At 48.6% G+C, this 25,456-nt stretch overlaps 1 protein-coding gene across 1 annotated transcript in view; it reads right to left on the bottom strand.

The window, feature by feature from the left end:
- The window catches only part of ENAH (ENAH actin regulator), a 65,921-nt gene that overhangs the window by 5,790 nt on the left and 34,675 nt on the right, over positions 1 to 25,456 (bottom strand). Inside the window, 8 exon segments of the mRNA XM_045587078.1 lie at positions 816 to 873; positions 1,074 to 1,219; positions 2,373 to 2,677; positions 5,997 to 6,612; positions 6,614 to 6,759; positions 8,404 to 8,666; positions 12,778 to 12,862; positions 13,265 to 13,276. Coding sequence (XP_045443034.1) covers positions 816 to 873; positions 1,074 to 1,219; positions 2,373 to 2,677; positions 5,997 to 6,612; positions 6,614 to 6,759; positions 8,404 to 8,666; positions 12,778 to 12,862; positions 13,265 to 13,276 — 1,631 coding nt within the window.

The raw sequence follows: 25,456 nt of genomic DNA, 5'->3' as shown, positions 1-25,456 counted from the left end.
CTGCCATGTCCCCCTTTTCCCTCCGTCCATCTTCTCCCTTCTCTTACGCTCCCACCAGTGTGCCCCTCCGGCGCCCCCGGAGAACTGCACCAGCCAATGCCCTCCCGCCAGCTGGGGAGTGGCCGCACAGAAGGCCCAGCATATCGGGGGGCTGGGGGGGGGACGGACGACGACACTCCCTTCTGTGTTCAACACCAATCCACCGAGCAGATAAAGCAGAGGTCGCCCAGCTGCCCCGGGCAGGGGAGCTCGGCGAATGGCCTACTGCAGGCTCCCCCGGGGGGAAACATCAGAATGTTGCTGAGGCCGTCTTATTCCTTCATTTTAAATGCAAGGTAACGGGCCCCCTCAGAGGAAAAACCAAAACCGAAACCCCAAACCACCACCACCACCACCACCTTGAAAAAGCCATGTGCTCACCTACTTAATAAATGAGTAACATGCTAATTGACCATACCTGCACGACACCCACTAGCCAATCAGGAACGAGTATGCAAATGAACCCAACAAAGATGGTCGCTTAATTTGCATATGCGGGCGCTGAGTGGCCAGGGGAGGGGCGGGACACTTGCGTTATCGCCATGGTGAAGACACAAACTCCACAGAAGTGAACCTAGGGCTTTTCCCACCACTCCGGTTAAAGTCAACCCATCTTACTAGGAATGTCATTAAAAATGTTTAAGCTATTTTACTGCCTGAAGACTGAAAAAAAAGAAGCCATCTTAAGTTCACGTGACGTTCGCACCGATCTCTGCCAGGATTTCCTGAAAGAGCTGAGCTTCAGCCCCACACTCCAGGGTCCTTTAGTCACTTACACTTTTGTCCTCTTTTTGTTCTGCTTCTATGGTTGATCCCTTTTCGGCAATCCTCCTCCTAGAAAGAAGGTAAATTGGATTCTTTTTTATAAAATAATAATAATAATAATAATAATAATCTCTTAGTATAAAAACTACTCCCAAAAGGGAAGAACTGCATCAAGATAAATTACATATCTGAGAGGAAATTAAGAAAATATTCTCATTTCTGGGCACGTCCACGTTTTTGTCTGAACTGCGAGTAAATCGCACCCTTACCTCCTGGCCAGCAGGGCACTCATTTCCTCCATTAAACCGCTGCCCCCCAGAGGGAGGGGTCCGTTCCCACGCCCTGCGTCCGCTTTGGATGAGGCCGAATTCACGCCGACGGCACTGCCCCCACTCGGGAAAGAGGCGTCCTCCATCTTAACGAAACATACATACGTACATGCATGGTCAACTCCTGGGTTGAGGAATACCGCGCTTTACCGTTCTATGACGTTCAAACCAGTACACTACACAGCAATCACTTCCATAAAACATCTATTCTGAAATCTTCTTAAGAACCCATGGGGGTGAACCGCATGGACTTACAGAGCAACAGAAGCATTCTCGGCGTTAACAACCCTAAACGTGGGGAACCCATGTCATGTATCCATGTGTGCGATACGCCAAAAAGGGCATAGTACTTTGGTGGTAAAAAAAAAAAAAAAAAAAGTCTGCCTCAAAACACATAACCTGAATCTAGTCCTGAGGATACATCAGATGAACCAAACTGGAGGATGGTTTTATCGCTGTCGGCATGTCAGTGTCGCCCAGGCCGGCATGGCTCAATGGTGGAATGTTGACCTATGAACCTGGAAGGAGGTCACGGTTCGATTTCCGGTCAGGGCACATGCCTGGGTTACAAGCTCGATCCCAGTAGGGGGCGTGTAGGAGGCAGCCGATCCGTGATTCTCTCTCATCATTGATGTTTCTCTCCCTCTCCCTCCCCCCCCCCCCCTCTCTCTCTCTCTCTCTCAAAATATATTTTTTAAAAAGTCAGTATCATGAAATGGGTAGTGGTTTCGGGCTAGAAAAAAATTGTTGCAGAAGACATTACTGGGCAACAGATACAACGGGAACAGATCTGTAGTGTTCCAGCGACAACAGGATTTGGATAATTACATGTGGGCCTGTAGGGAAACGTCCTTATTCAGTGAGGCATTTAGGGAAATAGGGGCCTGGTTATCCCAGACTTAAAATTCAGACAAAAAAAAAAATGCGTATGTATGTGTGTGTGTGTGTGTGTGTGTGTACATATAAAATAAAACATACACAGAGAGAAAAGAGTAAAAGAAACAGATGTTAACTGGCGAGTGTGGGTAGTGAGTTCTCAGAAGCTGTATGATTCTCACAACTTTCCCGTCAATTTAAATTCTTTCCATTTTTTTTTTTTTTTTTTAATGAATGAAGCTAGGGGTCGTAACATTAGAGCGCCAAGAAAGCCAGTCCTTCAGACACCGAGAAAGAACGAGACAGACACACACACACACAAAAAAAACAAAAGCAAATGCGATAATTCGGAGTCGCACTTACCCGTGACACTTTCCTAAGCTTTGCTCCAGCGATGGCCGCTGCCAGTCCCGTCAGCGGGCGATTGTCTTCGGAGGACACGGATCCCGCAAAGAATCCAGCCGCGGGGAGCGGCGGGGCGGGCGGCGGGGGAGGAGGGGGCGCCTGGTTGGGGAGAGGGGGTGGCGGAGGGGGAGGCGGAGGCCCCGAGGCTGGCAGTGGAGGAGGAGGGGGCGGTCCGGGGGGAGGAGGCAGCGCCCCTGGAGCCTGGGCAGGCCCTGGGGGGAGTGGAGGAGGGGGTGGGGGTGCAGGTGGTCCCAAGACAATGCCTGAGAGAGAGAGAGAGAGAGAGGCACAATGAGACCTCAGCCATCCGCAATGGCGCCCTGTGACAGCACCCGTGAGGACCCATCATGCCAAACTGAACAGGCGGCCCAAACGTTCGCTACATCATGAAGGACTTCGGTTGACCGCCACGGTGGAAGTCTACGTGAGTATTAAAACGATCCTAGCGCCGAAGCCGGTGTGGCTCAGTGGACAGAGCGTCGGTCTGTGGACTGAAAAGGTCCCAGGTTCGATTCCGGTCAAGGGCATGTACCTTGGTTGCGGGCACATCCCCGGTGGGGGGTGTGCAGGAGGCAGCTGGTCGATGTTTGTCTCTCATCGACGTTTCTAGCTCTCTATCTCTCTCCCTTCCTCTCTGTACAAAAATCAATAAAATAGCCAGGACCAGTTTGGCTCAATGGATAGAGCGTCGGCTTGGGGACTGAAGGGTCCCGGGTTCGATTCCAGTCAAGGGCATGTACCTTGGTTGCGGGCATATCCCCAGTAGGGGGTGTGCAGGAGGCAGCTGATCAATGACTCTCTCTCATTGATGTTCCTAACTCTCTCTCTCTCTCCCTTCCTCTCTGTATAAAATCAATAAAAAATATATTTTTTTTAAAAATCAATAAAATATATATTTTTTTAAAAAGTTAATGGGAATAGTAGTCATTGAAGAATACTAGTATTAAAAAAAAAAAAAAAGTAAAAAAATAAATAAAAGGATCCTAGCATGTACAGCCACAGGGCGTCACGACTGACTAGGGGACGAGAGCTTTAATACTAGAACTACGCCACGGACGGCCTCGTGAGAATCCCTTTTCTGTTCGTGGGGATTTAGTAAACAGAATAAATGCTTATACAATGTGGAAGGGAGGCAGCCACAAAAAACAACAAACAATGTATATGACGACCGTCAGTACTATCTGAAATACCAGACCCCACATAATCTGTGTAATCTTAATGGTCAATGAATTCTACGAGAGCAAAGAAATACACTCTGAGTGGCCAGATGATGATGATCTCTGAAGGCATAAGTAATCTGGCCACTCAGTGTATATATTTATTAGAGGCCCGGTGCATGAATGCGTGCATGGGTGGGGTCCGGCCAGCCTGGCCAAGGGGAGGGGACATAGGCGGTTGGTCGGCCTGCCTGCTGGTCGAACTCCTGGTCGAGGGGACAATTTGCATATTAGCCTTTTATTCTATAGGATAGGCACCGAGTGGCCAGATGATTATGCGCTCAGAGATCATAATCTGGCCACTCCGTGTATATTGACTTGTACACAGACAGCCAACGTGGCTAAGCCTGGGAACAGAATGGTCAGTGGGTCCCAGGCATCAACATCTTCAGTTATTCCACATCGCATGCCAGCGTGTGGCGAGAATACAGAGAATCACTGAAGTGAAGGATTAGGCTAGAAGATGCTCCTCTCTCTCAACTATCCTGTTAGCCTGCTACTTCCGGTCACTCTGGACATGGAACTCTGGGGCAGACAGCAAGCCTGCCTTGCTCTCCGCCCGCCCTGCAAAGCCAGGCTGCTCCGCGGGGGTCAGGGGAGCACCGCCCCGGAAGTCCAGTGGTTATGGGGGGACCCCAACTCAGAAAAGAAAGACTGAGATGAAATAGGATCCGAGCGAGACCTGGACTGCTGCAGGGGAGACCCTAGGCCAGTGGTCGGCAAACTCATTAGCCCAGAGCCAACTATCCACAGGACAACGATGGACATTTCTTCGGAGAGCCACATTTTTTAAACTTAAACTTCTTCTAACGCCACGTCTTCAACATAGACTCGCCCAGGCCGTGGTGTTTTGTGGAAGAGCCACACTCAAGGGGCCCAAGAGCCACCTGTGGCTCGCGAGCCGCAGTTTGCCGACCACGGCCTTAGGATGCTACAGGGAACGCCTACAGCCGGGCACCGACCACCTCTCTCCGCCTCCCAGAAACGAGAGGAACTCGAGGCAGGTCACACGGCGACTGTGTACCGCCCGCCGGCGTGGCCTGCAGTGCTTTCTGGGTGAAACAGAAAAGCAGTGCGTGGAGGAGGCCCTTAGACCCTGGCAAAGTGCGGTCCCGCTGACGATGTCAACGGCTAGTTCAGCAAGGGCATCCCGCAGGCGGGTCCTCCACAGGCAATTCACCCGACAGAACACAAAGCCACTTTACATGCGTACTCTGACCTAGAGTGATGGTACTCTGGCCTACAGCGATGGTGCCCTGGTCTACAGCGATGGTGCCCTGGCCCACAGTGATGGTGCCCTGGCCTACAGCGATGGTGCCCTGGCCTACAGCAATGGTGCCCTGGCCCACAGCGATGGTGCCCTGGCCCACAGCGATGGTGCCCTGGCCCACGGCGATGGTGCCCTGGCCCACAGCGATGGTCCTCTGGCCTACAGTGATGGTGCTCTTGTCTATAGGAACGATACTCTGGCCTACAGCAATGGTGCCCTGGCCCACAGCGATGGTGCCCTGGCCCACAGCGATGGTCCTCTGGCCTACAGTGATGGTGCTCTTGTCTATAGGAACGATACTCTGGCCTACAGCAATGGTGCCCTGGCCTACGGCGATGGTGCCCTGGCCTACAGCGATGGTCCTCTGGCCCACAGCGATGGTGCCCTGGCCCACAGCGATGGTGCCCTGGCCTACAGCGATGGTCCTCTGGCCCACAGCGATGGTGCCCTGGCCCACAGCGATGGTGCAATGATACTCTGGCCCACAGCGATGGTGCCCTGGCCCACAGCGATGGTGCCCTGGCCCACAGCGATGGTGCCCTGGCCCACAGCGATGGTGCCCTGGCCCACAGCGATGGTGCCCTGGCCTACAGCGATGGTGCCCTGGCCCACAGCGATGGTGCCCTGGCCCACAGCGATGGTGCCCTGGCCCACAGCGATGGTGCCCTGGCCTACAGCGATGGTGCCCTGGTCTACAGCGATGGTGCCCTGGCCCACAGCGATGGTGCAATGGTACTCTGGCCTACGGCGATGATGCCCTGGCCTACAGCGATGGTGCCCTGGCCTACAGCAATGGTGCCCTGGCCTACAGCGATGGTGCCCTGGCCCACAGCGATGGTGCCCTGGCCTACAGCAATGGTGCCCTGGCCCACAGCGATGGTGCCATGGCCTACAGTGATGGTGCTCTTGTCTATAGGAACGATACTCTGGCCCACAGCGATGGTGCCCTGGTCTATAGGAACAATACTCTGGCCTACAGCGATGGTGCCCTGGCCCACAGCGATGGTGCCCTGGCCACGATCAACACCCCCCTCCCCAGCCCGCTGGGCGGGCGGTCCCAGCGGTTGGCAGCGAGCGCGGGGGGGGGGGCCTTACCCGGTGGGGCTGGCGTCTCGGCCGGCTGAGAGGCTGTCTGCAAGCCTCGCTGCTCAGAAGCAGAGGAGTCTCCCAGCACAGAGTTTAGAGGGGTCTCCGCAGAGGCGGGGGCAGCTGCAGAGGGAGAAGGGAGAACGCTAGGCTTGGACGAGGGGGGCGAGGCGACAGGGGCGCTCGGAGGCGGCGGCGGCGGCGAGGCGGGCGGTCCGCAGAGTGACAGCGGAGCCAGGAGGGGCGGCGGAGGCACTGGCCCCGGGGCAGGCGGCGGGGACGCGGGGCGGGGGGCCGGGTCCGTCGGGGACGGGGGCATCGGCGAGGACAGGCACCCGGGGAGGACGGGCCGGGGACCGGCCGCTCGGCCCGGGGGGCTGCTGATCATGACCGGGGGGGACGGGGGCAGGGGCGAGAAGCTGGACGCGGACCAGCCACAGGGCTTGGCGGGGGCGGCCGGGGGCTGAGAGGAGGAGGGGGAGCCGCCCCCGGGAGAGGAAGGCTGCGCGTGTTTGCCCAGGGGGCGCGGGGCCGTGGCGTAGTGGGGCAGGACGGGGTGGAAGGCGGACCCAAGGGAGGTGGCGAAGCGGGTGGCGGCCGGGTGGCGCAGGGGCGGGGTGGGGGGGGGCGGGGGCGGGCGGCGGAGCGGCCACTCCGGGGTACTCAGGAGTGGCCCCGGGCGGAGGAGGAGGTGCCGGAGGAGGAGGCTGGCCACTGGCCCCGTCGGGAGGAGGTGGCCCGCCATGCGGGGAGGAGCTGTCGGAAGGAGGCGCTGGACAGAGGTGGGCAGAGCGGCAGCGAGAGACAGGACCAGAGAGGAGAGAGAAAAAGGAGCCAGTGAAGCCACAAAACCAGCACCCGGACACGGTGTACACACACAAGTAGACTTCAGTCAGAACAGAGGCGCGGGGCGCGGGAGGCTGTCCCCCCCCGCCCCCCTCCTGGGCCCCGGAGGAGGGGAGATAACGGTTTTTAGCAGGCGGAGGCACTAAGCCGGGGTGAGCCCGCCCTTCACAAGGGAAACTCAGCCCCTGCCTTCTGCCTTCTCCTTCCTCGGTCCTCCAAAAGGGGCGTTAAGATTGGACAAGGAAGGACCATAAACAGATAAATAAGTTCAACTGGCTTTTTTGTTTGTTTGTTTGTTTGTTTCTATTTTATTTTATTTATTTTTTAAAATATATTTTATTGATTTTTTACAGAGAGGAACGGAGAGGGAGAGTTAGAAACATCGATGAGAGATCAATCAGCTGCCTCTTGCACACCCCCTACTGGGGATGTGTGCCCGCAACCAAGGTCCATGCCCTTGACCGGAATCGAATCTGGGACCTTTCAGTCCGCAGGCCGACGCTCTATCCACTGAGCCACACCGGTTTCAGCTGTTTGTTCCTTTTTAAATAAGGCGACCAGATGTCCCGCTTTTGGCGGGACAGTCCCGATTTTTAACAATTTGTCCTGAGTCCCGCGGCGTTTTTTTTTTAAAAAAAAAAGTCCTGATTTTTGGCCAAAACCGGTTTGGCTCAGTGGATGGAGTGTCAGCCTGCGGACTGAAGGGTCCCAGGTTCGATTCCAGTCAAGGGCATGTGCCTGGGTTGCAGGCACATCCCCAGTAGGGAGTGTGCAGGAGGCAGCTGATGGATGTTTCTCTCTCATCAACGTTTCTACCTCTCTCTCTCCCTTCCTCTCTGTAAAAAATCAATAAAATATATATTTAAAAAAAAAAAAATACTGAAACCTAACTAGCCGTTGGAGAGAGGATTCTTTCCCGCCTACTGCTTTTCATTCCTCCCTCAGAGCCTTAGGAATACATTCGTGCTGAACGGCACTGAAATCCTAAAGCATCGGAGCCCATGTAAGTGACCCCGAGAGGGATATATAGGCCACGCTCTCCCCGCTATAAAAAATTTCATAAGAAACACTTCTGACCAAAACCGGTTTGGCTCAGTGGATAGGGCGTCAGCCTACGGACGGAAAGGTCCTAGGTTCGATTCCGGGCAAGGGCATGTGCCTGGGTTGCGGGCATATCCCCAGTAGGGGGTGTGCAGGAGGCAGCTGATCGATGTTTCTAACTCTCTATCCCTTCCTCTCTGTAAAAAAAAATCAATAAAATATATCGTAAAAAAAAAACAAAAAAAACAACACTTCTACTTTATGGGCAACGGATGGGGGAGTTGGAAGAATTCGAACGCCAGGATGCAGATTTCCAAGAGCTTTCTTTAAGGCTCCAAAGCAAAAAAAAAGCAGCAGAGAGGAATAAAGAGGAAAATGGGGAAGCAGCCACCGGGTATGTTTCCTAATTCCCAACCTCGCGGCTTCATCCCGAGCACCCCGAGCGCCCCATATTCCAACACCCACCCACTGGCATCCCCCACCCGCCGTCCACGCTCAGAGAGCAAGGCCAAGAGCACGGGCGTCTTACCGGTGACTCTCCGCTCCCGCTGCTCCCACTCGAGCTGCTGCTCCCTCTCCAGCTGCTCCTGGCGCTCCCGCTGCTCCTGGCGCTCGCGGTCCAGCCTGTCCAGCCGCTCCTGCCGCTCCCGCTCTTGTCTCTCTCTCTCCAGCTGCTCCTGCTCCAGCCGCTCCCTCTCCAGCCGCTCCCGCTCGGACCTCTCCCTCTCCATCCTCTCTCGCTCCAGCCTCTCCCGCTCCAGCTCCTTCTGCCGCTGCTGCTCTTGAAGTTGCCTGAGATCAAGAAATAAAATAAAGCACTATTTTAAAACAGGCGTCTAGAGGGAGGGTCGGACCTGCGTCACCACCGTTTGCCCACCATCCAGAACTGCATACATGCTGACATGCACACGTAAGGAGCTGTTTGACATTGAAATCGGGTCTCAAAAGAACTGGTGGCTCAGAAAGAAGCTCACTACAGACGGATTCATATGCCTTTCAGCATAACGATTATGGCTTGTCTCATTTTTGATTCTTATAAGTATATCTCCAGTAGGACATGATCTCACTCATCCGGGGGAAATGGTGAACAACACAGACGGATGTACAAGAGCAGACCCAGAGACAAGGAGCCATGGGCCAGACTGTCGGACCTCAGAGGGAGGGTGGGGATAAAAGGGAGAGATCCACCAAAGGACTTGTGTGCACCCATAGGAGCCTAACCAGTGGTCAAGGACAATGGGGGGGGGGGCATCAGTGTGCGTGTGTGGGGGAGACTGGAATGGGGGGTTGAGGACAAATATGTGATATCTTAATCAATAAATAAATAAAATTAAAAAATAAAACAGGCATCTATGGCGACTCATGAAAATCCTATTTCTTTTGCAATGAACCTGATGTGCACTTCGTTTCTTCTTTTTTTTAAAAAATTATTTTGTATTGATTTTAGAGAGAGAGAGAAAAACATCGATGAGAGAGAATCGTTGATCGGCTGCCTCCCAAGCCCACACCCCCCAGGCATATGCCCTTGGCCGGAATAGAATCCGGGAGCCCTCAGCCCACGAGCAGATGTGCTATCCACTGAACCAAACTGGCCAGGGCTGCCCTTCATTCCTGACTCAAACACAAAGGGATGGAGCGCGTGCAATCAACATCTCCCCGCCTCCCCCCCTCCACCCTAACAGGTCGGAAAAAGATAATATAAATGAGAAAGTTACGCTTTGGTATTAGAAAGCTCCCGGGACAAGGGACGAGGGACCACACTTACAAGAGAAGGCGGTCGACTCTGGGTCCATCCTGCCTCTGAAGGCTAAACTGGGACCTGTACACCTTCATGGCTCCGGCTTCCCTGCTGCATCTGGGCGGGGATCGCCGCTCCCCCCTTTTATAACGTGCAGGTAGCGGGGGTGACGGGCGAGCTATTTATAGGCATGAACTCAATGAAGTTGTGCGCGGAGCCTGACACAGAACTGACTCACGTGTCTCAGAATATGCCTCTTCGCCACAGTCAGCCAAGGACGCCCAATATGAAGGAGCAGGAATCAAAAACGGGCATTAGAAATCACATGCAGAGGAGCAGGAAACTGAACGGTGCGATCGTAGCGTTACTACTGAAAAGGGATGGGCAGCCCTGGCCAGTGTGGCTCGGTGGATAGAGCGTCGGCCTGCGAACTGAAAGGTCCCAGGTTCGATTCCGGTCAAGGGCATGGACCTTGGTTGCGGGCACATCCCCAGTAGGGGGTGTGCAGGAGGCAGCTGATCCAGGTCTCTCTCTCTCTCATTGATGTTTCTAACTCTCTATCCCTCTCCCTTCCTCTCTGTAAAAAAAAAAAAATCAATAAAATATATTTTTTTAAAAAGAACGAAATTGTAAGTGTTAAATTGAGGTGTCAGTAGGAACCCAAACAGATAAGTTCCAAGTAGGAATTCTCACCGCTGGAAGAGAATTCACACACGCGCGCGCGCGCGCGCACACACACACACACACACACACACACACACAGGAAGGGTTGGGGACTGGACAGAAGAGGGCAGGAGTCTCCCGCTTTCACCAAATTCTCCTAAGGACCCACGCCTTCGGCATTTAGCGGCAAACACGGGTCTGGACCTCACGTGCAGGATCACAGCGGGAGCTAGAGGTCTGGCAGCCACCAGCATAAAAGAGTTAAGAGAGAACTACCACATCCAACCCAATCATTAATTTTTCAAAGGGTATACTGTGTCCAGGGAGAGAAAGGAGAGCTAAGTGCAACGCCTCATGTATATAGAAAAAGAGAGGTAACAAATTTAAATAAAAATCTTGTGCAAGTTTTTAAAAAAGAAGAAGTACAGCAAAGAATAGAAAGGGAGAAGAATTAGCAAAAAGAAGACACCGAAGTATTGGGAAAAGGCAGAAAATTTAACCTATAAGGGAAGCAGCATGTCCCGTAGATTGGTGGGAGACACAAAAGATTGGATAGAGCGATGGCCTGTGGACTGAAGGGTCCCAAGTTCGATTCCGGGCAAGGGCATGTACCTTGGTTGCGGGCACATCCCCAGTGGTGGGTGTGCCGGAGGTAGCTGATTGATGATTCTCTCTCATCGATGTTTCTAGCTCTCTATCCCTCTCCCTTCCTCTGTGTAAAAAAATCAATAAAATATATTTTTTAAAAAGAGATTAAAAAGGAGATGGGTGGAGAGTGAAGGAGTCGAGAAGAAACGAGAATGGAGAGGGAGATACACTGGTCTGGAAGGGTTGCCTACAAGGAGGGAGAGTCTGTGGACAGAGAGTAACTTAGAAAAAAACCCACACCCATTTTTCAGAAAGGCGGACTTCACTCTTCACAAGGACCACGCTCCGGGGGGACCAGCAGGTGACACACACAGCATCTCTGATTCTCAAACCCTCAGGGATCGACTTACACAGGAACAGAAAAGCCCGAAGCCCAGACGAGAGCTGCTGGAGACAGGACATCTAAGAGGCACGGGGTTTCCATAGCAACACCTAGGACCACACCGATGCTCACGTCCAGCTAAGACCGCAGGCCGCAGGCTCCTGGCAGGCAGCCCTCCGCGCGGGGATCACCCACCTGTGACCCCGGGAGCCAGCCGTCCTCCGAGGTGTCTGTTTCTACCCCACATCGCCCTGGCCTGAGCCACTGGCTCCGATTACCGGCTTGCCACGGCCTCTTAACCGAAATTATGTATTTTATGGTTTGGGCTCTTCCGAGTTTTCTAAATGTTTTAATGACTATCATGTTTTATTCATTGCTTTTTTGGTGTGTGTGTGTGTGTGTGAGTGTGTATGCGCATGTGGTGTGTGGTATGTGGGTGTGTGTGGTGTGTGGGTATGTGTCCGTGTGTGTGTGTGTGTGTGTGTGTGTATGCACGTGTGTGTGTGGTATGTGGGTGTGTGGGTATGTGTACGTGTACGTGTGTGTGTGTGTGTGTGTGTGTGTGGTATCTGTGGTGTATAGTATGTGGTGTGTAGCTATGTGTCTATGTGTTCCTAACTCTTGGAATTATTCTGATACGTGTAAAACTCTCCATATGCGCCCTAGCGGGTGTGGCTCAGTGGATAGAGCGTCAGCCTGCGGACTAAAGGGTCTTGGGTTTGATTCCGATCAAGGACACATGCCCTGATTGTGGGCTAGATCCCCAGGAATGGGGGTGCAGGAGGCAGCGGATCAATGATTCTTTGTCATCATCGATGTTTCTAACTCTCTCCCCCTCTCCCTTCCTCTCTGTAAAAAATCAATAAAATATATTAAAAAATAAAATAAAATAATGGGACGTGGTTCGACTAGCTCAGCTTCACTCACCGACTCTACCTGAATCCCAGAAGACTACTTTGTTATAAAACAGCTTACCGTTCAGCAGTTCTGCTCACTCTTTCTAGTGTATTTTAAAAACTGCACTGAAATAGTGAGGATCACGTTATGGATCTCACTCCACCGGCAGTTTCATCATAAACACAATGTGGCTTTCTATCCCACTGCCACAGCCAATGGTAGCCTCTCAAGTTCAATGCCTTCTACCAATGGCCAGCACTGTTTCAACTTTCTAGTTCACTTAGTCCCGTGAAAGCCACAAATTAATTTACAACTACTTTAAAAGTCAGATTCTCGGAGGTGCAAAGACATGCTCACGCGGTGTAAAATATTTAAACCCACACGAGTATGACGTTGACAATGAAGTGGATAGGAAATTATAACTATCTTAACACCTGTTGTCCAGAATAATAAGAATCTTCTCTTCGTTGGTGACTACAAAAATGAATGATGTAACGATAAAATCTTTGACTTCCAAGTGACTAATGAGAGATCATCGGTTTTTAAGATGAGGATGTTTGGAGTTTCATGGATTTTTAGCGAAAATTCTACACAGTCGAATGAAAAAGCATACACAAGAACTGGTAAAAACTTACCTCCTTTGAATTTCCAATTCTTCTTGGGACGGGCCATTTTGCACTTGGGCAGGTAGTTGTGAATTCTGTCTAGGCAATGTTGGCCCTAAAAAAGGGGGGGGGGGAACACCACATTATAGGTAAATATTATCTCAGTAGTTATCAGGCTAGAGGCAAAAGCATGAGAATAACACAAAAGCTGTCACATATCTACAGATGCGTCTTCTTGTTGCTTAGCAAAATAAGGCATAAGCTTCCCATCACACAACAGCCAATGGGAGACTGCAAACGTCATTCTGTCACCACACCCAAAGCCTTGCTTTGAAACGATGAATGGGGAAATGGACATTTATATATGAAGAGCCGGAGGAGAGCCAAGTTCAATGGGCAGCTGGGTAGGCGTCTTAGCTTGACATTTCGAAGACAATGACACGTTCTCCCAGGAGGAGCGGCTCATGAAGTGGAGAACTCAAAAAAAAAAAATGAAAAATCAGAATTCAAAACTCACCTAAATAGAACACTGGAAATGAAAAACAGGAGAGAGAGAGAGAGAGAGAGAGCGTGTGAGAACCTTCTTACTAGACGGATACAGACTAGCGCAGTTATAAAGCGTGCTCAGTAAAAGCGACCCTTCTCGTTTTAATGGCCTGGCATTGAGCACCGGTAAAAAATAAAATAATGAAATAAAATAAATGATGCCGAAACCGGTTTGGCTCAATGGTAGAGCGTCGATCTGCGGACTGGAAGGTCCCAGGTTCGATTCCGGTCAAGGGCATGTACATTGGTTGCGGGCACATCCCCAGTGGGGGCTGTGCAAGAGGCAGCTGATCGATGACTCTCTCTCATCGACGTTTCTAGCTCTCTATCTCTCTCCCTTCCTCTCTGTAAAAAATCAACAAAATATATTAAAAAATAAAAATTAAAAAATAAATAAAATAAAATAAATGAAAACAAAACATTGGCTAAGCTTAATATATAATTAACCTATTTGTCAGGATGTTTAATGCAACAGAGGTCATCACACTTTTCAGCTGGGGTGTTTAAAAAAACAAAAACAAAACAAAACAACAAAAACACGAGCCAGCCCCACATTCGAATCCGCATGCTTCTGCCATGAGAAACCGTAATGGCCATCCATCCTTCCTTGTCATGGACGGGGCAGACCTATGGTTAGCATCCGGTCAAGAATGCCACTAAATTACGGGACGTTTTCATGTCTCTGTCCAAATGTGCCACAACATGAGATAAATGCCGAGGGTTACAACAGACCCCTTTTGAGATCGAATCCATTCAACAAGAGAATCAAGAAGCAGTCTATCTTCCACTCTTGGGGAGACATATATGGGTAATGACATGCTGTACATGTCTATGAGCTCGTGTGCCAGCAAGCACCCCTAAGCAGGTGTTGTAAAAGTGTTTTGGAAACAACTAGTATTAAAAAAAAAAAAAAAAAAAAAAAAGTTAATAAGTGCTTCTCAAGTAAACGCTTATCATATACGAAGTCACAGCACGAAGTATTTTATACTAGGGGAGTAAACTTCCCAACCAGGAGAACGAGGCTCATTCAAACGTCATACATAATAATAAATTCTAAAAAAAAACAACCCACAATAATTGGATCTGAACTTACCTACTTATTTTTTCCTCCTCTCCTTAACACACATTTTTATGGGGGGGCAGGAGAGGGTAAGGGTTCTCCTTGCCATTTCCCCATATCTATACTCCATCTGGGGGGTTGGGTTTGCTTCCTCATCATCAATATTGTCAAGCCCCAATCGCGCTTAGAAATGGTATAAATACGTCATCGGCATGAGATAAGAGAGTTCCAGGTGAGTGACGAACTTCAGGTACACAACGGCATCTCACCTCCTCGCCCAGCCTGTATTTCTTTCCTGGAACATAACCATCACTTCCTGCACAATATTCCTACATGGGGGGTCTGTGTCCCCCCCCCCAGACTGCAGACAAGGTCCCTCCCTAACCAGTGGGCAAAGGACAATGTGTTAGGCGCATCATGTGTGGGTTAACAGTTCTCTTTTGGGGAAAAAAAAAAAAAAAAAAGAGAGAGAACAGAGAGATCATTGCTCGTTCCTACGATCCTATATAATAATAGAGGTAATATGCAAACTGACCCTCATGCCCTCGCTCAAGATGGCCACCACAACATGGCCAGCAGGGGAGGGCAGTTAGGGGCGACCAGGCTGGCAGGGGAGCAGTTAGGCATTGATCAGGCTGGCAGGGGATTGGTTAGGGGGTGATCAAGCTGGCAGGCAGGGAGATGAGCAGTTGGGAGCCAGCAGTCCTGGATTGTGAAAGGGACCCCAGACTGGAGAGGGTGCAGACTGGGCTGAGGGACACCCCCCTTCCCCCCCCTCCCCAGTGCACGAATTTCGTGCACCAGGCCTCTAATATTATCATAAAAAAATAGCTATTTGAGGGTTAGTTTTCTCTCTTATTACCACCGTCCAAACCTCAATGGTTGATCTTAATTTTTTCCTGGCTAGAATTCATATAGCAAAGCGTGTGAATTACGATTTCTAATAAAGAAAAGGTGTCCGTGTCGCTGAAATGGTATTGTACGAATGATGGAAGTCAGAGCAAAATCCTCTCTCTGAGCCAGGAACGAATGAATGGCAGTTCAGCCTTGACTTCGATACGGAGTTCTGGCTAAAAGCACATTGTACTCACTACACCATTTTCATTTTCACGAATATCATCTCACACTTAGCCACAGCTTACTTCAAAACGCAGGGCCACAAGACAAATAGGTGTGATTATACACAATACAATTGAGTTTAAGCTTAGCCAAACAAAAATTATATTGTTTGTAACAATTCAAGTTAATAATGGGGATGAAATCTGCTTTTTAACACATGATTTTACAACTTAAAAACAAAAACCAACGTCCATTAAGGCTAGATCAATCCTCTGTCTGCAACTGGGTAAAATGCACTATTTTCTATTATTCTGCAGGGGGAACTCAACATACTCAGTAGCAAGTACAGAACATCGAGTAGGTTTTCCAGAAAGACTAAAGTCCTAAAAACACAAATAGGAATAATCGTCCATGGCTTATTCAAAAGAGGGCCTGGGAGAAATCCAGAGGAGGCAGAGAAAATTCAGACTTTAAAGTTATTGATGAAACTTAATCTGCAATAACTGTGGATTCTGAGGGGAAATGGGGGGATTTATAAAGAGCCAAACAGGCCTATCATTAAATATAACAGGAGCCCTGACCGGTTTGGCTCAGTGGATAGAGCGGACTCCACGGTCTCAAGTTTGATTCCGGTCAAAGGCATGTACCTTGGTTGCGGACACATCCCCAGTTAAGGGGTGTGCAGGAGGCAGCTGGTCAATGTTTCTCTCTCATCGATGTTTCTAACTCTCTATCCCTCTCCCTTCCTCTCTGTAAAAAAATCAATAACATATATATATATTTTAAAAATATATAACAAGAAACACACTTGAATTTTTTTTCATTTTTGGAAATTCATGACACACGTTTCTTGGCCAAAACCAGCACAAATACGTAGTAAATTTTAAAATGATTCTCTTCATGAGTAAAGAAACAATGCCAGGAATACTGAGAATCGCATCAAAAACTTTGAGTCACATGGGTAAAGTACCTATGTGCACAGTTGAACTGTTGGTATAAAAACTTAGCAGTGTATCATTTTATAATTTCTCGTTTAAAAATCTGGCCAGGTATACAGAAGTCAAAAAAAAAAAAAAGCAAGCTCTAAAATTTGAAAGTTGCCTTCTGAAAGTTTTTAGAATCAAATGAGGATAAAAAAAAAAGTGAGACAAGTGTGTGTGTGTGTGTGTGTGTGTGTGTGTGTGTGTAGATACAGCCTGGGTAAGGATAAGGATATGCGTGTATCTGATGAACTGGAATTCGGGTTGGCTACGTGACGTATACATATATGCACACACTTGTGAACAGGAGAGGGACGGAAAGCGCCCCATAACGCCTAAACTCACGCCTAAGCCACAAATACCTACCCTACCCAATAAAAGGAGGCCGCTGGGTCAGAAATCCGCCTGGCCTGGTAACCTGCACACCTTACAAACTCAAGTTCAGCAGAAGCTCCCTCCCCAGAAGGCACGTGGACATCCCCCAAACCATAGGAAGATGGATGTCATTCCCCCCTTACATCCCAAATGAAAAGACAGCTCTCCAACGAAACAGTTAACAATGAAAACGAAAAAACAAACAAATAAACAAAAAAAAACCACTCTCGTTGGAGTGAAGCTTTAAGATCCCGATTCTAAATAAATCCTTGCTACTCAGGGATGCCAATTCAAAAGCTGACCGGAGCCGACACCGGTTTGGCTCAGTGGATAGAGCATCAGCCTGCGGACTGAAAGGTCCCAGGTTCGATTCTGGTCAAGGGCATGGACCTTGGTAGCGGGCACATCCCCAGTGGGGGGTGTGCAGGAGGCAGCTGATGGATGACTCTCTCATCGGTGTTTCTAACTCTCTCTCCCTCTCTCTTCCTCTCTGTAGAAAATCAATAAAATATATATTTTTTTAAAAACAAAACCTGACCAAATAGCCTAAGTGAACCACAACAAATATCATGACATGAAGAAAAAACAACAACAGAAAAAGGGAGCTGGCTGCATTTCCCCAGAAACTACAAAGCCAGCCATGGCTCTCGGGAAGGAAAAGGGATGGAGATGTGCGATCAGTATGTAAGCACGGCGTGGGAAGAGGAATGTAAACAGAACGTAGCTTACCACAGAACATACATCCCAAATTAGTGCTGTCCTGGCTGCCAGCCACCTTGCTCTGGGCTGCAACAGACACCCGGGCGTTAGAAGCTCCAAAGGACCAGGGGGCCATCCGAAGAACTTGATACGGACGAGAAGGCGCTTGGAGAGGTTCAACGTGGTTTTTTATAACATCCTTCCCGCCTGGGCCCGCCTCTGGGACCACCGTCATTTCCTCAACGTAACCCCTCAGACCTTAGCTTTCTCAAAAAGAGATGGGGATAGCCCTGACCGGTGTGGCTCAGTGGATAGAGCGTCGGCCTGCGGACTCAAGGGTCCCAGGTTCGATTCCGGTCAAGGGCATGGACCTTGGTTGCGGGCACATCTCTAGTGGGGGGAAGGTAGGGGGGTGCAGGAGGCAGCTGATCAATGTTCCTCTCTCATCTATGTTTCTAGCTCTCTATCCTTCTCCCTCCTCTCTGTAAAAAATCAATAACATATATTTTAAAAGTAAAAATTAAAAAGTGGTGGGTCATCTTATTTGGGGAAGAAAGCCAGCTAGCCACACAGTTCGAATGAGGTACGTATAGCTTCGTTATTTCCTGAGCTATACCATCAGGGAGTGCAATCGATGTATGCATGACCGTTATATTTTAAAAAGTAAATAAAGCTGCGGTACAGGAAGTCAGGATCTCTGGCCATGAGAGGGAATTTCATGGTATCTACCCTCTCTTTTAGTATTGGCAACTGGAAAATTTTTATTTATTTATTTATTTTTAATGGGAAATTGTTCAACTTAACACGAGAAATACTCATTTCTACTAGTGGGAAAAAGACCAAAGCCATTATAAGCAGCCTACAGCAAGTCAAGTGTTTTAGAATCACTGATATGAAATAAGAGTATCTTCGTTTGCTTTCCATTTTGGAAAATATCAAAACTATTCATTGTTTTGCCAAGCCACATTTTCTTGGTTTGTTTTTTTCTCCTCTCAGTAGTATATATGTACACATATTTGACAAGGTATTCTTAAAATATGTGGCCACATCAAATAGCCCTTTAATATTTAGGCTACCTACGTTAAAATTTACCTTAAGCATGAATGAAGTAATTTTCTTTATGAGACATAATTCAATGAGAAGAGGTGATAATTTATGAAAAGGGCTTATATAAAATCATTCAAAAGTGAAGTGGAAAAAAAAAAAAGAACAGATTTTTTTTTCCTTTTAGTATATCAGCGACATTTGATAAAATCCTATAGAAATTCTCAGCATGGAAAATTCTTTTTTCCACTGTTATTAACCAGAAACAATAAACAAGTTACAAATACATCGACTTCAAAAAAGTCTACATAAAGGCAAACAAGACAGTATTTTAGATTTCCTCTAAAACTGTATTCCTCAAATAATTTACACGAACTGAAGTTGGCACAGAATCGGACCCAAACAAATTGATATTTAAAGAATGCACACCTGGAAATGGTGATACCTCTTAACCTTCAGGATGTCTTCATCACATTTAAAAATGAGAGTTCCTGGAGCCCAATTAAGGATCCATCTTGTTTTTAAAACTACGTTTCAGCGGGTATTCTCAAACACAAAGAAAATAAAGACTAATAAATGTCCCCTTTGCTAAGGACTTCCAACCACCCAACCTGTTATTAAAGTCACATGCACAATATTGACAGTAATGACAACAACAAAAAGACCATACACATACCTATACAACAGCTACCCAACAAATTAGATCGACCCCAAAAGAGATGAGCCACTGAGAGATTTCTCAACCATCCCATTTTAAATGTAAACTTTAAGAATCTCTGCCTTACCCATATTTGCCAACGTCTACCTCTACAAAGCCACTACAAAATCAACATGCCTGCTGGTCTTCAAGTTTTACCCCTTTTCGGTCCCTTTCATTCACGTTTCACAGGGAGAGGGGAACGGAAAGGCAAATATAAAAACTTACAAGAAAAACCCGAGACGTGGTCTCGTCTCTGGCAGCAGAGGAAGGACCTCGGTCCATCACCGATCATTTTGGCAAAAAAAAAAAAAAAAGTCAGCTGCCGACGACCACCAGGCAGGGACACCACCATGGTTACTGCATGAGACAAGCCACGTGAAACCAGAAATTCCCAATCCTGTCCCAGAGGACACCAGCGCGGGCCATGCTTGCGTCTGGTCCTCTCTCTCTAAGCACCTTCCTTCCACCACTTTCACTTCTCCCCATCGCGTGAGACAAATACTGATCTCAATCATCCCGAGACCGGCTGCTTGGGTTGGCATTTCCCAGAGATATAAATAAATTATTCATCGCCCCTAACAGCATTTCCTGCTTCTGATCAATGCGAGGGAGGAGGGCGGGATCTGGGGAAAGAGCATCCCCCGTGCAGACAAGCCAGCTCAGCAAGGTGGCCACACAGCAGAATGCACTTCAGCATCATGGTCCACAGAGCTCCCATTTCACCGAGAAAGGGCTTTTTTTTTTCTCCCAATAAGAGAGCCCTCTGAAAACTGGCTTCGGACCAAGATAAAGCAGGACGATCCCTGGAGAAACACAGGAACTGAGGATTGTGAATAAAAAAAGCAGCGTTGACCATGTATGTAGACTGAAGGAGAAAGAAAGATGGCCATCGCCATCAGCTCCCCTCACTTTGCAAGAGTCCTGTGCTGGGGGTTCATTTCTCTCTTTTTTTTTATTTTTTAAATATATTTTTATTGATTTTTTTATAGAGAGGAAGGGAGAGGGATAGAGAGTCAGAAACATCGATGAGAGAGAATCATGGGTCAGCTGCCTCCTGCTCACCCCCTATTGGGGATGTGCCCGCAACCAAGGCACATGCCCTTGACCGGAATCGAACCTGGGATCTTTCAGTCCGCAGGCTGACACTCTATCCACTGAGACACACTGGTTTTGGCTCAATCTTTTTTTCTTTTTTTTAAATCCAGTATAAGCATTTTCTTGGGGATACCATGTATCCTGTATTATGTATGACTTATGGCCAGATTATTATGATCTGTGTGTGTGTGTGTGTGTGTGTGTGCGCTTATTAGAGGCCCAGTGCATGCAAATAAATACACACACTCACACACGCGCACACATATTAGAGGCCCAGTGCATGAATTCGTGCATGGGTGGGGTCCGGCCAGCCTGGCCAGGGGGAAGGGACATGGACGGTTGGCCGGCCAGCCTGCTGGTCGAACTCCTGGTCGAGGGGACCATTTGCATATTATTATATAGGATATACACGGAGTGGCCATATTATTATGCGTTCAGAGATCATCATCATCTGGCCACTCAGTATATATACTACATAACTATTTATATTCACATACATACACATATGCGTGTATATATATGTATGTATGTATGTGTGTGTGTATATCCTCAGTCCTTACAGAGACAGAAAGTAAAGTAGTGGTTGCCTGGAGCTGAGACGTGTGGAGGAATTGGCAGTGGGTCTGGGTGTGGGGTGGTGACAATGGCTTAAGGGCACAGGCATGATGAGAATGTTCAAAGAGTGATAGCAGTGCCTACTGCGGGCCCCTGTGAAAACACTTAAAACCATGAATTGTACCCTGAATGGCTGAACTGCCTGGCACGAGAAGAAAAACTCAATAATAATAAGAAGAATAGCCGAAACCAGTTTGGCTCAGTGGATAGAACATTGGCCTATGGACTGAACGGTCCCGGGTTCGATTCCGGTCAAGGGCATGTACGTTGGTTGAGGGCACATCCCCAGAAGGGGGTGTGCAGGAGGCAGCTGATGGATGTTTCTCTCTCATGGATGTTTCTAACTCTCTATCCCTCTCCCTTCCTCTCTGTAAAAAAATCAATATTAAAAAAAAAAGAAGAAGAAGAGAATAAGAATAATAGAGTGCTGTGCTGTGATGACACACCACGTTGAAAAGGATCTCCATGCCTTTCCCCTCCCCATTCCAGAAAACCTTACAAGAAATGACCGCAGGGGGTGGCACCTGAGGCCCTGTCTCTGTGTCTCTGGGCCTCTCTGCTTCCATTTTCGTGAGAAGCACCACCGGAAGCACCAGACTCCCTTCCGGCCGAGAACAAACAGAACAGAACGCAGTGCTGGGACCGGAGTGCTGGTCAGGCGGAGCTCCGCGCGGCTCCGGTTCCCGAGGAGAGAACGGGACGTGCACGGCGGAGGAAGTGACTCCGCCGATAATGCCAACGTGACCGTGACCGACCGTGACCATGACCCTGACCGTGACCGTGACCGAGCGTGGGCGAGGACGCAGAGCCGGCCCGGTGCCCTCCGAAGGCTAGGGGAGGGGAGGGGAGGGGAGGCTGGGAAGGCGAGCATCTCAGCGGGAAGGAAGCCAGAGGCGCTGCCAAGGCCGGGCTCTGAATGCCCGTCGGTTCAGGCCGGGGCCAGAGGACCAGCCTGTCCCAGTTACACCAGGACAGAGCTTGCCTCTCCATGGGAGCCTGGCGCCCGGCCCTCCTCCTCCCGCTCACCGCACCCAAGCTCAGGCACCTCCCCAGCCACACCGAGAAGCAACTTCTGTCTAAAGCGACGGTGCCCACGTGTACTTTGTGAAATTAAAAATATTTTAAATTTTATAATAGTTTTTTGTTTGTTTTCTGGGGTTTTTTTTTGTAAACATTTTTTAATTGATTTTTTTACAGAGAGGAAGAGAGAGGGATAGAGAGCTAGAAACATCGGTGAGAAACATCGATCAGCTGCCTCCTGCACAACCCACCACCGGGGATGTGCCCGCAACCAAGGTCCATGCCCTTGACCGGAATCGAACCTGGGACCCTTCAGATAGGAACATCTGTAAGAATATCCTCTCTGTAAGAAAATCAATAAAAATATATATTAAAAAAAAAAAATCATTTCCTGCCTTCAAATGACGTCCACCTTTTCCAAAATGAAGCATGGTGACCTCTACCCATCACCGCAAGGACGGACTTTATCATCTATGTAACCCTTCCCTGTCACCTGCACCAAGGCTCTCCATGTCCTGGATAAATAACACGGAAATCCCGAATGTCAGTCTGAACAAAGCCTTCTGAATGCGCTTGTTCAAAATCTAGCCCACCGCTCCATTAGGCAAAAGGAAACAGATAAACTGGGAGCATTTGGTATGAAAGGAAAAACACTACTTCGACTCCTAAAAAAAAAAATACAAAAATGGTACAACATGTGATTTTTGTTTCTTAAATGCCAAATATAACTCACTGGAGTTGGTACCTCCCGTACTTTCCAGGCTGTTCGGCGACTGCGCAGCGAGTTAAAAAAATAAAGCCAAGGCAAACAGGTCTGCCACCCACCCTTTTTCCCTGAGAAATGGAAATAGTAAACGCGTATGGAGCACCTGGCAAAGGTCAGCACAAGGAGCCCAAAGGACGCTGCTTTTTCACTCATTTTATTAAAGAACGTGTTTGAGGATTTAGAGGATTTAGGAAGGAAGGGAGTGAGGGAGAGAGAATTGGGGAATTATTGGTTTTGGTAAAAAAAAAAAAAAAAAAAAAAGATAGGTTGGTGGCGTTCAAATCCTGCTCTGGAGACGCCCACGTGCCTCAGTGGCCATGGACTCGCCCCCACACCCTCCCCATCACCCAGAGAAGATCCCCCTTTTTGTCTCTCCCTATTTTATGCGCCCAACTTCTGAAAACATTCTTGGAACAAAAGTGCCCGTGACTTTTTTTAAAAAGTCTGAAAATCACCAAGGACCAACCAACGTTCAATGGGCAATATGGACGTGACCCCCCCCCTCATAGCACAATAAAAAGAAGCAATTCGCTATGAAAAAGGAAATGGTTTTAGAAAGCGGGAAGACACTCAGAAGCAGGAGAGGCGAGTATCTGCAGCTGCTTTATCGCCACGAGCAAGTGTCTCTCTCGCTTCTGGTCGCAGACGTGTTGGGCCTGTTACCGTGTTTCCCCGAAAAGAAGACCTACTTACAGGTTTCCTTCTGAGTGAAATATAAGGCATCCCCCCAAAAATAAGCACCCCCCCCAGGCTCTGTCTCAGAATGCTATTGCTAAACACGAGAGATCTGGTCCACCGATTCTGAAAGAAATGGAGTCACAAGAAATTCACCAGGAAATCCAGGAATTGGATTGTGATGATGATGTTCCAGGAGATGATGACATGATTGTCATTGAATAAATGAGTCAATTCTTGATCCTGTAAGATTCACAGTTTGTCTGGTTTGTGTTGACAACTACCGCACTACCGTACCGTATACAGGTAATACATTTCCTTTATTTTCATTTAACAATAAATGTGTGCCGTATTCTTCTTCGTGGAAAAATAAGGCATGCCCTGAAAATAAGACCTAGAGCATCTTTGGGAGCAAAAATTAATATAAGACACTGTCTTATTTTCGGGGAAACGGGGTATTTGTTCAGGGAGGAGACACGGAGGTGCACCTTTTTGAACTTGGCTTTGGCAGGCGGACAATGGGTGGCCTTAGCCAGGAACTGGCTGGGAGCCCATAGCCAACAGCGGTGGGAGGGCCCAGATCTCGGTATGTTTGTGTAGGTGGGGGGAGGGGGCCTGTAAGATGAGCCTGGGGTAGAGCTCCATGGATTCTTACAGAAAAACGCCAGTCCTTCCCCATGGACCGTTCTGATTCTTAGCATTGATCTCCTCCCAGGCTTCCACTTCCAAACCAGTGAATGGCATCAGAAATCAGAAACCGGCCCTGGCTGGTTTGGCTCCGTGGATAGAGCGTCGGCCTGCAGACGGAAGGGTCCCTCGGGGTTCGATTCCGGTCGAGGGCACAGGCCAGGGCTGTGGGCTGGATCCCCGGTAGGGAGCTTGGAAGAGGCAGCCAACCAATGATTCTCTCTCATCCCTGATGCTTCTATCTCTCTCTCTCTCCCTCTCCCTTCCTCTCTGAAATCAATACAATTTTTTTTTTTAATCAGAAATTAGTGTTTCACCTACAGTAATTCAGGAAACGTCGTTTTCTAAAGAGATCAGACTATGAAAAACGCCCACCCACGGCTTTGTTTTCTCTCATGAAACAGCGATGAATCCAAAAGCCTCTTTGCCAATGACCTGGGCCAGGGGCCGGCAAACTCATGAGTCCACAGAGCCAACGATCCACAGGACAACAATCGACATGTCTTTGGAGAGCCACGTTTTTTAAACTTCAACGTCTCCTAATGCCACGTCTTCCACACAGACTCGCCCAGGCCGTGGTATTCTGTGGAAGAGCCACACTCAGGGGGCCCAAGAGCCGCATGTGGCTCGCGAGCCGCAGTTTGCCGACCATGGACTTGGGCCATGACTCACGGAGATGACAAGGATGGACCAACTTCTTCACCCCCCTCTCTCTCTCTGTCTTCAGCACACAGTAGGACAGGCTGAGGTTGTGACAGAGCAGGGCCCTGTGGCTCCAAATAATCTAAGAGGAATCTAGAACATTTTTTTTTTTTTTTTGCCTTTTCAAAATGCTTGTGTAGCCAGTGAGGGTGGGTGATTTTCCCATTTGCCGAATGTCGTACAACGTGGAAATCACAGAGAAATGTAATTGAGTCTCTCCCCATTAAGACTCATTTACTTAAAAATATCAAGGCCAGAGGAAAAAAACATGCATTAGCATGTTCATGTTGAAAGCACATCTGTATTACTCCATCCTGACAGATAAAAAAAAAAAAAACCTCTCCATTTGGTTAAAAAACAACAACTGACGACTAAACAATTTTAACTACTTTACATCAGTAACACTTCGCTCCTAATAGTAGTGAGTACTCTTCTGAAGGTTTAGAAATTAAAAAGCTACCTTGTTCCAGACACGGGAAAGCCAAATACGCTGGTCATACATATACTGATTCAACTTCGGTCCTTTAATTTTTTTTTCACTATGTAGTTAAGATATGAAGAACTAAATTCTAGGTTCTTCTCCATGATAACACTAGGGCGACAGAAAAGCAATTCTACGACAGAAGACTGATCCAATATTGACGCCTGTAGGATAAGTAGTGACTTCGGGTCATCTACACGCAAGA

The sequence above is a fragment of the Pipistrellus kuhlii genome, unplaced genomic scaffold, assembly GCF_014108245.1.
Source record: "Pipistrellus kuhlii isolate mPipKuh1 unplaced genomic scaffold, mPipKuh1.p scaffold_m20_p_25, whole genome shotgun sequence".
NCBI classification, from domain to species: Eukaryota; Metazoa; Chordata; class Mammalia; order Chiroptera; family Vespertilionidae; genus Pipistrellus; species Pipistrellus kuhlii.
This window is presented reverse-complemented; position numbering and strand designations above follow the sequence as displayed.